Here is a 13120-nt window from a genome sequence, read left to right as displayed (position 1 = left end):
AGATGCTAGTCTAAGTCCCCGGGACGTGAATTTAGACACAAGTAAACATGTACAATTTTTAGGTTAGGTATTGAATTTTAATTTCTCTCCTGAGTTTTGGCCTTTTTTGATTTAATAGGAAAGGTATGTCTGTTGATACATTGCCAATTAGCATAGGATTCGGGTGGGTAAAGCCTATTGTTATCATTTCCTAAATATTCCTTAAATTTGCAGGGGAGGTGCCGAATTGCTGTTTGGTAACAAGAAAAACTTTGCGATTTCATTACCTGTACAAGAAATTACCAAGTGTAAGTTGAAACCGCATTCTGTATGTTTAAGTAAGTTCTTATGTATAGGGCAAATCTCAGATCTACTCAAATGGATACAGGATAATTTATTAAAGGAAAGACCCGAGTTATTTATACAAGACAATTCAGTGTAAGTGATTGAAAAGTATTAATTTTTTTCTTATATGAATTTGATTTAGGAGGCCGGGTATACTCGTTTTAATTAATGATGTCGATTGGGAACTTATGGTAGGTGTTACATAGCTACAGGGTGGTTCAGCTTATATTATTGTGTTTTCGCAGGACACAATCAATTATGTGATTCAGCCCAATGATGAAATTGTGTTTATATCCACTCTTCACGGCGGATAGTAGTGATTTAGTTTTAATATGAAATATTGAAATGTTTGTTATACGTCTTATTGTTTAGAATTAAAACCTCTTACTCTGTACAAACACAAAAAAGTGTACTCTTCAATGAAAGCTATTGATTGGCATTAAAAAAATAAACTCCCTTTGACCTTGGAGAAGTACGCCATTGACCGCAATACCTACATAAGTAGACTATTATTGGTAGAAAACTGTTCATAATTTTGGTCTTTGGAACGAACGCAACTTTTAGGTCCGGAGAGATCGTGGCAACCGCGGTCGGCCTAATACGTTTCTTGTCGCTTGTTATCGCCAGACATACTTTTGTTCACGTTCGCTGTAAAGCGATACACACAAGTTTAAATTTCTGAAACGGTAAAGTAGTCATCCTATTACACTAGGTATATAAGCATTGTCTAATGTCCAGGTTTGTCCAGAAGGCGCGGTCGCACGCAAAAGATAAAATAAATCTATTTACACGCCGCCTGGTATGAAACTCAATTACTAATAAGAACTAAAGCTGCATACACACACCCATGGACCGAAATTAAAATAAATAGAGAAGTCTAATGAAATACTATTGCACCGGCGTTAATGATCTTAGTTAATGTGTACATTAATAAACTAGGTAATTGTAAATAATTTACGTTACAATATTTACTTTAAATGCGCGCTTCAAAGATATTAGTTTTTTTCGTCTTTTCGAATGTTTAAAACAACATTTTAACAACAGCAAAGCAAATAAATCAATATTTCTCCATAAAAACGGCCATTAAGTATGCACAAGTGCCTATAATTAATTAGGTAGTAGATAGATCCGTGTTACCTGAAGTCTAAAATTAATTCTCAACTTTCCCGCATTTGTACGAAAACGCTTTTATCGCGAACCCTCGTAGTGTCACTGTACCTATTTAACTTGATTGATCGAACCCAAAATCGCTAGGAAATTTGCACGTACACGGCAACAATGTGGAAAAGCCAAACTGTAATCAATTATACGCGTCTCTAGAAAGCTCCTTACAGGAATAATTATTGCCAAGATTATATTTGATTTGAATTTCAAAACGATTCGAATCGCAGGAACAAGTTTTAAGTGAATGAAGAGGCGACGTTTCATTGATTCCATTTCATTTCATCTTTGTGGGAAATCGTTTATTATAGCCGTTTGACCTTATCGGAGATCTGCGTTATTTCTATTTTCAATATTGCCTGAAATCTGGAGAGTTGTACACTATATGAATATTGTTGAGGTTTATGAGTTTGTTCTTAAGTTGAGATGCAAAAACAGATTACTTTCAGCTGTATTATAAATCAACATAATTGTTTGTTAATCTGCATGCCATTAGATCATTGCTCACTACTCAGAGCTGGGCAGAATACTTTCAAAAAGTATTTGAATACTAAATAGTAAATACTTTACACAAATCAAAGGTATTTGAATACTAAATACTTTTACGTCCAGCACAAGCAAATACTAGATACAGATACATTGAAAAGTATTCAAATACTTTAAAAAATAAGTATTCAAATACTTTAGAATGTATTCGAATACTTTCAAAAGTATTCTAATACTATCAAAGGTATTCGAATAGGTACTATAATAAAAAGTATTCGAATACTTTAGAATGTATTCGAATACTTTCAAAAGTATTCTAATGCTATCAAAGGTATTCGAATACTATAAAAAGTACTCGAATACTTTGAAAAGTATTCGAATACAGTAAAAAGTATTCAAATACTTGTCACTCAAATACATTAAAAATTTAAAATAGTATACCTACTAGTAAAAGTCTTAATACTACCTACTTAAAAAATCAAGTTATACCATGTATGGGGTTAGCTTTTTTTATATGCTATTGTTATATACCTACAAATTTAAGGGTAGTAAAAGCGTATTATTATTATTATATAGGAGGTACCTACCAGGACCTTTCTTATACCAGTTATATCCTTAAGAATACGTGTACGAATTTTGAAAGGGATCGTACGTCGTGCACATGATACGTACGCCTTCATGAAATTAATCCTGGCGATTTTGGAACAGATCCATTTTTGACCATCCGTTTTTCCGTGTGCATGATAACTTGTTTAGAAACATGCGATCGCTTTGAAAATTGGTACACATGGTCTTAAGGATATTGTTTTTAAGTTACGTAGACTATCGAGTCCAAAAGTTTCACTCCAGGATCGTTCGGTATTTTGAGGGGCGAAAAAAAATTGTCTCTTTCGAAAATGGCGAGGAAAATGGTTTCTAGTCTAGAACTTTTGATTGAGAAGTCTGATCGAAAAAGTACAAATTGTTTTGGATTCTACGCACCAAAATTAATAAGAAAAAGTGTTTTCCCGAGAAATTTTGGTGCAGTCGATTGTTGGTAAAAAAGGAAGGTTATACACTGCCTTTTTTTGAGACGCGAAAAGAAAATTGTCTCAGATCGACCCGGAAAAAAAGTTTCTTATTGAATGTAGCCTGTAGAATCCATAATTTCAAACAGTTCCAAGATTGGGCTACTAGTTCAAAAGTTACAGCCCTTTGAATTTTCTTTCGAAAATGGTTGCTGGTCTATAAATTTGGATTGAGTAGTCTGATCGAAAAAGTACGAATTGTTTTGGATTCTACGCACCAAAATTAATAAGAAAAAGTGTTTTCCCGAAAAATTTTGGTGCAGTCGATTTTTGATAAAAAAAAGGAAGGTTATACACTGCCTTTTTTTGAGGCGCGAAAAAAAATTTGCTCAAATCGACCCGGAAAAAAAATTTTCTTATTGAATGTTGCCTGTAGAATCCATAATTTCAAACAGTTCCAAGATTGGGCTACTAGTTCAAAAGTTATAGCCCTTTGAATTTTCTTTCGAAAATGGTTTCTGGTTTATAACTTTGGATTGAGTAGTCTGATCGGAAAAGTACGAATTGTTTTGGATTCTACGCACCAAAATTAATAAGAAAGTGTTTTCCCGAAAAATTTTGGTGCAGTCGATTTTTTATAAAAAAAAGGAAGGTTATACACTGCCTTTTTTTGAGGTGCGAAAAAAAAATTTGCTCAGATCTACTCGGAAAAAAAAATTTCTTATAGAATGTGGCCTGTAGAATCCATAATTTCAAACAGTTCCAAGATTGGGCTACTAGTTCAAAAGTTACAGCCCTTTGAATTTCTTTTCGAAAATGGTTTCTAGTTTTGATTTTGATTGAGAAGTCTGATCGAAAAAGTACGAATTGTTTTGGATTCTACGCACCAAAACTAATAAGAAAAAGTGTTTTCCCGAGAAATGTTGGTGCAGTCGATTTTTGGTAAAAAAGGAAGGTTTATACATTGCCTTTTTTTTTGGCGCGAAAAAAAAAATTGCTCAGATCGACCCAAAACAAAATTTCCTTATTGAATGTGGCCTGTAGAATCCATAATTTCAAACAGTTCCAAGATTGGGTTACCAGTTCAAAAGTTACAGCCTTTTGAATTTTCTTTCGAAAATGGTTTCTAGTCTATCACTTTTGATTGAGAGGTCTGATCGAAAAAGTACGAATTGTTTTGGATTCTACGCACCAAAATTAATAAGAAAGTGTTTTCCCGAAAAATTTTGGTGCAGTCGATTTTTGATAAACAAGGAAGGTTATACACTGCCTTTTTTGAGGCGCGAAAAAAAAATTTGCTCAGATCGACCTGGTAAAAAAATTTTCTTATTGAATCTGGCCTGTAGAATCCATAATTTCAAACAGTTCCAAGATTGGGTTACTAGTTCAAAAGTTACAGCCCTTTGAATTTTCTTTTGAAAATGGTTTCTGGTCTATAACTTTGGATTGAGTAGTCTGATCGAAAAAGTACGAATTGTTTTGGATTCTACGCACCAAAATTAATAAGAAAGTGTTTTCCCGAGAAATTTTGGTGCAGTCGAATTTTGATAAAAAAAAGGAAGGTTATACACTTCCTTTTTTTGAGGTGCGAAAAAAAAATTGTCTCAGATCGACCCGGAAAAAAAATTTTCTTATAGAATGTGGCCTGTAGAATCCATAATTTCAAACAGTTCCAAGATTGGGCTACTAGTTCAAAAGTTACAGCCCTTTGAATTTTCTTTCGAAATTGGTTTCTAGTCTATAACTTTTGATTGAGAAGTCTGATCGAAAAAGTACGAATTGTTTTGGATTCTACGCACCAAAATTAATAAGAAAAAGTGTTTTCCCGAGAAATTTTGGTGCAGTCGATTTTTGGTAAAAAAGGAAGGTTATACACTGCCTTTTTTTGAGCCCCGAAAAAAAAATTGTCTCAGATCGACCCGGAAAAAAATTTTCTTATTGAATGTGGCCTGTAGAATCCATAATTTCAAACAGTTCCAAGATTGGGCTACTAGTTCAAAAGTTACAGCCCTTTGAATTTTCTTTCGAAATTGGTTTCTAGTCTATAACTTTTGATTGAGAAGTCTGATCGAAAAACTACGAATTATTTTGGATTCTACGCACCAAAATTAATAAGAAAAAGTGTTTTCCCAAGAAATGCAACTGCCTTTTTTTGAGGCCCGAAACAAAAATTCTCAGGTCGACCCGGAAAAAAAATTTTCTTATTGAATGTGGCCTGTAGAATCCATAATTTCAAACAGTTCCAAGATTAAAGTGAACCTTTTGTTTAGGTTTCGAATGATATTTGTCATATTACAATTTATATCGACGATTGTTGCATTCATCTACAATTAGCCCTTCTATTTAAGAGGCATGCATTTAAGTTTATCAAGAAAGAGGAGATACCTTTGATTTTCTTTTTGGGTTTTAATTGTAGGATTTAAGTTTTAGTTCAAAATCTAGTCTTAATGTACCATCTTAAGTGCGGAAAGGCTTCACCCACCATCCCGTCGACGTACGAGTTTGGAGTTATCCACTCCTTTGACGTGCTTTCCACCTGCTGATAACGAGCGGCCATTTTCTGGAATTGGGTCACCGAGTCATGAACGAGGTTTGATAGCGAGAATCAATCCTCCACAAAGAGGCAACCTCTGTACGCTTTTACCATACTAGCATTAACTATTTTTGTGCTTTCTGGGTTATATGCTACCACATTCAAGTAATTTGTTATTATCTTTGCGATCTCGGTTAATTTAAGATCGAGTTAGTCACGCGAATGCTATTGGAGTCCGCTTCCTTCTGAAGCGATGGCCGATTAAGTACCGTACTTGTGTTAAAAGTCACTACGAGTAAAGCGAGGCCCTTCAGGCATTATTCAATTAATCGTGTACCGAGCTCTGCGGCTTGGGAGGTCTTTTGTTTGCAGGTTTTGAGAGCCGAGAACTGAGCTCACTTCTTGGCCTTATAGGTATGTTTTACTTGTACTTGGCCCTATACGTGCGAATTTGTATCAATTTATTTGTTAGGATTTAGTAATTAGTTTGGTAATCGATGATTCTTGACTGGAGGTTTGTTAAACTGGAAAAACAATACTCAGATTTATGTGTAACGTAACTTATAGGTAATTTTGAATATTTATGTGCTACGCTATCCCATTGTAGAGTTTATTTTTGATTTGATATTTGGTGTGAATAAACCAGTATTTCTGTTCGTGCCTAAATTAATTTGTACTGTTATTACTACCCTTATATCTTTTCAATTTCATATGGGAAGAGTTCAACCATTGGTAAGTGCAACGAAGTAACGAAGATCATTTCCGTGGAAGATTCTCAAGCTCTTATTTAGTGTTTAACTCTTAACTAGTTGGTCTTGTCGAGCTTATTCTTAGGAGAAGTCGACTTGATATGTCCGAATTCATGACATTTATAACACTCTTTAACTCTTTATGACCATCATTTGCAAGACCAGCCAAAATTAATGTTAATGCAATCCATTGTTAATTAACTTTCAAACCAACACTGCTTAGTTTAGTTGCAGTTACTTATTATGTTTACAAACTTCCCTTGTTAATTTAGAATTTTCAAATGCTTTGTGAAAACTACCCTAAATTTCCTTGTTTCCTAGGGTCATAACTAAAATTTCCTGACATAAGGTAGGCATGAATATGGAGTTTTCATGACGATTTCGAGAAAAGAAATTTTCATTTGTAGATAAAAAATTCAAACTTAAATTTAAATTGCTTTCCTATATGCAGATTCGATGCTATATACCTAGAGACATAAAAACCTCGATTCGTTGGCAACATATCTTGATTTGATGACTAATTTAAAACTCCGCCATTTAGTTAGTTAAAAATATTACATTTTTAAAGGTAGTAGGTACATTAAACGTAATTTATGCACAAAATGGATATAATCATCGATAAATGAATGGCGAAGGTACGCTTAACGATAGTCGTTGAACGCTATCATGTTCAATTTATGATCGCATTTACATGGGTTCGATCCGGTGCTGCTAGACCACGACGGCAGTACTAAAGAGAAAACAATACAGATACGAAAATTTACAACCCATAGCTTCCGAATTAGCTTTAAATAATTCAAATTATGCCCGCGGTTTACCGAAACGCGTCCACATTTCATTTTTGAGTAACCTCGTGCCCAACATTCGGTTTCCTTCCAGCGAATTAACGCGGGCTTTATTTAAATCTTCTGTATAAATGAAAATGTTAATGTCTGTCGATTTGATATTGATGAAGACGAGCAGGCGTAGCCCGCGGAGTCGCGCTAGTAATAGTAATACAGCAATTTAAAGGATGGTGGTAGAAAATGTTAGTATCCGCATAATGAGAAGAATAATCGTAATTTTTTGCGAACGGCCACTTTAAGATTTACGATTACAGGTTCGAAGTTTTATGACAAAAGTACAGTTTCAACGCAAGTATTTGCATTGCAGCTACAACTTATTTTGCAAAAAAATACTGAAACGAGAAGAGAAATTTTAGACCCAACTATGTCTCGGGTATATATCGTAACGTAAAGAGAAAATTAAACAGAATTAAAATAATTATACACCAGATTTATTCACATAAATTGGATTACGTTACAACTGGAAATTCCGGCTTAGTCCAACCAAAGAGTATTACTGCAGTTTACAACAAACTTTGCACATCGTTAAATTGATTTTAGCGTATAATCCTATTTAATATCCCCATACTGAGCAATTTGTGTCTCTCTTTTTTGCATGCATATTTCGTATTAATGGGATCCTCGAAAGCACATCAGATGTTTGATTAAAATACACATTTGTGAAAGAAGTAATTAAAGCAAACCGGCAGTAAGTTATTTTGCCCGCGCAGTTGTATTTTTTTCCGCTTTAGTAAAGTTTTTGCCTTCGAACTGACTAGATGCGAATTTTTGTTTTGATAGGCCATTACTCTTATTGGCTTCTTGTCATACCTGTTAACAGGGATTTATTGTTTTGGCTTACCATATTATCTCTGGAGTGATTTCTTTCTTTCTCTTTGACGTCTATGGCGACTCCATTGAAACGTTTTTACGGATTAGTATTTTGCGTTTGAACAATGCCAGGCATGCTACTTGATTACGCAGCATTCTTTCCTTTAACTTTTCGCACCACTTGCTTATAATTTTCGTTTAAATTTCTGTCGTTATTTCGTTTGGATTACCTTTTACCTGTTGATCTACCTGGACATTACCTACCTGTATGGGTTACGTCAAGCCGCTAGGAGCTGACTGGATGAGACTAAGAAAAATTTGGGTTTCATTCCATCGAAGTCCGAAGTTCCAATTTGAACGTTCTTAAAGATAGCAATTTTTGGACAAATTGAAACCGTTTGTATTGCATGTGTTTGAGTGAAGTCATCAACATTAGAATTGTCAAAAAAAATTGAAGTAAATGAGGCCAAGGAGAATAGTATAAGGTATATTTTCTGGTATGAACCTTTTGCCAATTAAAGTAATTCTCAAAGAACCGTGTCCACGAAAGTGGATCATACTGTACGTTGTGAATAGAAAACATGTAAAATGGAGTACAACTGGATTTGGATCGATTTCATGATTTATTTTGTCGTCAATATTTAAAAAAGAATTAAAAAAGCGGTAATTTTTAGAAAATTAGAAGAGGAGACATTTTCCAGAAGAAGGTCATCGTAAAATTATGTTAAGGACTAACCGGAGGTCATTTAATTATTTTGCTAAAGTGCACTTAGCAAGTCAAAATTTTATTTCAAATAAAGGGCGGTCAACCCCCTTTATATGCAATCCCGTTGTATAATCCATAACGTACCTACCATAAAAATGAGAGCGAATGTTATTTTTGCATCGCAGGCCAGTTACATATTTTCTCCTTGCGTTTATATTGTATAGCTCGAGTTATCAACCACTTATGCAGTAAAAATATACATTAAACATACCTATGAAAAATGATCAACGAGGAAGTAGTGAAGCTTTTATATCGAAGAAAAGGCAATACGGGACTATGATAAGAAAAAGTAGAACTTTTAACATTGTTAAAGGTGGCAAGGCGCTTTTAAATTTATTTCACTATTTAATGCATTTAGCAAGCTTTACTACGAAAGTTTACGATTCTATTAATTTTCATATAGATTTTTACGACGAGATTGAATTGACGGGTCTTTTTGTTGTACGTATAAATTAGAGACATTAAAATTTATGTTTTACAATTCCATCGTCGCATTTATCTCACCTATATAAAGCTTGTCGCTTTTTTACGTTAATCCAGCCGATATGCTCGGTAAAAACGTCATCTCCCGTTGGTATGAACGTTGTGAGAGAAAACGTAATAAAGGAAAAGTCACGAACTGATTGATTGGATTTTCGATGTTTTACTGTTAGACGCCCCCTAGAAGTTGATGGACCTTTAATCAAAGATGACAAGTCGAAAATGCGGATATCAACAAAAACATTTGCAATTCAGTTCGTTTTTCCACCCTTATACGTCGTTGCCAAATTTTCGAACTTTACTAATTACTTTCGAAATGTAGGTATTGCGCTACAAAAATGCCGCCTATAATTAACGGTAAAACTAATAATTGAACGGTTTAAACAAATATGATATGTGTTTGTTTATCTATTAAGGTGTAAATCTAAAGGCGACAGGAATATCTTTCTAAATGTTCTGTTTCAATAAAATGTTAGCCATTAATAGTTTATCTAATAAAACATAGATAATAAAATCGGTACTTGGTTACGCATTATTATTATTAAAGAGACAACAAGGAATACGAAGAAAAAGAGCAAACTTTACCACTAAAATTTAACGCATAGACGCGCGTCTTCTAAACTTTCAAGAACAGCAATTCGGTCTCGAAATTAGCAAAAGGCCCCCTCATAGCGCTAACTCCAGTATTTCAAGTGTCTTCCCCCTTTAAATAGAAATTTTTCATCTAATTAACGGAGCGTGGCAACCTGTCCCATACGCTCTTTTCAGTCACGTAGGAAAATTTTACGCAGAATTATCTTATCTAAAATAAACAATTTTCTCTGAAAACAATCCATATTTTTCCCGATTAAATGCATCCTTATCTCTAGATAATATAATCATCCTTTAATAAAAATAATCGAAGTGCCCAATAAATTAAATCTGAACTGTCACATAATGATTTAACAAAACAAGCTTGATGATGAAAATGGGAGATAACATTTCCTTATACAATTTTAGGAAATAATCTTTTTACAACGAAACAAACAAGTAACTTGGATACAAGCTAGGAACGCAATATTCGTTTGTGTTTATCCTTAACAAACCCAACCAGAATAATAGGGGTTTACAGTATCTATAGTTGAATTCCGTAGTTCTAATTTAATAAGTGTATACCTGAAACCATAAAACAATTTTTTGGACAGTAAAAGTTTATTTAAAAATAGTGGCTGATTAGGAAATCATAATGAAAATGTGCTGTATTGGTACGGGCTCTGTAACGAAATAATCCCGACCAATCAGATGACTTGGAAATATTGCAGGAGAAAGTCATTTCTAACTTTCGTTATCTGTCACAGACGCTGGTCACTTGTCATTCACTCTCGCACAATGTTGCCGGCTCACTTCTACGTGATTGGTTGTAGGTTTATGACGTATTTAGACTGAAGCGTTTCAAATTCGGACTCAAAACGCAGCTTTTCAATAATTTATTTTGGGTTTATTTTGCTCGCATATAAAAGCGGGTCTTTTTATTTTTAATGTACTTTGTATATTAGAAATGAAAAATGAAGCCGGGATGTCCCTATTAAATGGATTTGAAACGAACATTTGATTAGTAATTAACGACCTGTCATTACTTCAGGCGTGTGGACCAAAACATCAAGGTCCAACATTGTCATATACACAAAAAACAGCACCCAACAAAAAAAGGCGACTTCCGGCTTGGGAAAAACGCCCGATAAATAGCATACAGATACATGACACTAGCAGTGACTCGGGTCGGATTACACAAGGAAATTGTTCCTCAAAATTAACACAAGTGTAACACATAACTACAAAACTAAACAATCACACTACAAGAGAACAAATCACAAACTACAACAAACATAAAAATACACTCAACCAAAAACCATCAATGCACACAAACCGGTTAAAACGGTATAGGAGAGTATAGGCTCATAGTGTATAATTTGGAGGTAATGATATACCTACCCATTACCTACACCCGTGCGTAATGAAAAAAAAAGAATAGATCGTGCACGTTTGGAAGTGATAATTATCTACAAATGTAAAAACTGTCAACAGACGTCGTTTTGGGTTTTGCTATATTTAATTTTAATTTAAACATGAGCTGGTAACCGGTAACAGGCCATACTACAAATACACTCCACAGATAATACGTCAAAACCACACACATACAATATATTGGGATAGTAGGACACTATTCACAGACAAAATTAAGACCTTCTGCAGAGGCATCCCTAAAAAGCATTATGCGGGTCACTCTGTAATTGGGCGAAAGCCTGTTGAGGGCCCAGAACAAGAGAGGGACAATAAATAAAATCATTCACAATAATAGACAACAACGGACTTATGGATAAAAAATCTATTTTCATAACAGACATTGCTATTCCCAACACTAACAACTTGACTAAAAGCCCATGCAGAAAAACCGCAAAGAATGAGATCTACTATTCCCATTATTCGTTATACCAAAGACCATACCCAACAGTTTAGAAATTCTTGCACTCGGTTAACAAGAAGTATCATCTTTAATTTTTTCCAGAAAAACAGGCTCAACGGAAAAGTTGTAATATTTACTATTCGCGAATTTTTGTTCTAAACCTTTTCGCGATCGAAACCCAATTTTTTGGAACGCGACTGTTTTCTCGTTCAGAAGCCGAATCTTTTTCAGGACCGTAGTGGTCGCTTTGAATGCCGAGTCATCAATCTCTTTCAAAAACTAACCTTTACTGCTTTGAATGAATGAGTTCCCATCTATACAATGACGGATCGTAAATCCTGACAACCGTGTCCAATTGGTTATTGGTTAATGACTTTTGTTACTACCAATCCCAGATAGTATTTAAGGCCGTTAATCATTTCCACGCAACTAGATATTGCATATTCTGCAGTTCCAGTGGTTTTTATCTCGCCAAGTTCAGAAATGTAAGGTTATATCTACATTAACAAGGATGTAATTTCAGTTATACCCTCATAGATGATTAAAGAACAAATGTGGTACACAAAAAATAACTACGTACTTATTGCACTACAATCCTCCAATTCAATCTTAAGCATTCTACGAAAAGCTTTTTTCTGCAAAAAAATGATAAAACTAAAATTTTTTAAATTCATTTGACATTATGCTTCAATAATTTGTAACCAACCTTGCAACTGCCCTATAAAAATAAAGTTCATTTCCTGTGAAAAATGAAGTAATTTTTTTGAAAATTTACATCTGCATACTTATCTATATAGCAGTTCTCAATTGCGGGGGTTGTAACTTTTATGGCTCATCAAATATTTTTGTTTTTTTGATATGTTTAAATGATAAATGATAGTATTTTAGCGCAAGTCATAAATAATATCGTAGCACACGACTTCAGCAACGTATTCTATTATATAGTAAGATTGCAGTGATACTGATAAAGAATAATAAAGTACCTCATAAGAACTGTAACAGACTATTGTTAATTACGTTTCTGTCCGGAACCGTAAGAAAAATGTACGACGAACAAGGAACTAAATTAGATAGGTACGAGAAAAAAATTTATAGAACAAAATGGTATCGCGTTCCGTCTCGATCCCGGAAATGACGGAAAATCCTCGGTTACATAACGTCTGCGAAAATCACAAAAAATAAAAAGAATTATATTGGTTCCTGTTTATGTTACACTTTACCGTATAAAACAGAAAAGCTCTTACGACGCTCATTCTTTTATCCCTTTCAGCCCCCGATACATCTATTTGATCTGAATTTTAACGAAACACCAGTTTTATGTATCCTACGCACCCCTTCAGCGATATCAACAAACTTTCCACTCAAGACAAATGTAATATACCGTAATTATTTATAAAGAGAAAAGTTACTAAACAGAAATAATCTGCAAAGAAAGGATTCGCAAAGCCCTGATGACTTTAATGGCATCCTTCTTGGAAAAGTTCAGGAGTAGCGGAAAACTTAATTTAAGACGAAC

At 34.2% G+C, this 13120-nt stretch overlaps 1 protein-coding gene across 1 annotated transcript; it reads left to right on the top strand.

The window, feature by feature from the left end:
- The first annotated feature begins 20 nt into the window (after positions 1 to 20).
- LOC116174301 (ubiquitin-related modifier 1) lies at positions 21 to 796 on the top strand. Its single transcript, XM_031492199.1, has 5 exons — positions 21 to 163; positions 214 to 287; positions 336 to 417; positions 467 to 515; positions 570 to 796. The coding sequence occupies exons 1-5, from the start codon at positions 126 to 128 to the stop codon at positions 636 to 638; spliced, it is 312 nt and encodes a 103-aa protein (XP_031348059.1). The 5' UTR covers positions 21 to 125; the 3' UTR covers positions 639 to 796.
- Positions 797 to 13120: the final 12324 nt, after the last annotated feature.

This window comes from Photinus pyralis, unplaced genomic scaffold (genome assembly GCF_008802855.1).
Source record: "Photinus pyralis isolate 1611_PpyrPB1 unplaced genomic scaffold, Ppyr1.3 Ppyr1.4_LG6, whole genome shotgun sequence".
Lineage (NCBI taxonomy): Eukaryota > Metazoa > Arthropoda > Insecta > Coleoptera > Lampyridae > Photinus > Photinus pyralis.
The sequence above is the reverse complement of the archived record's forward strand: the minus strand, read 5'-3'. Positions and strand labels throughout refer to the sequence as shown.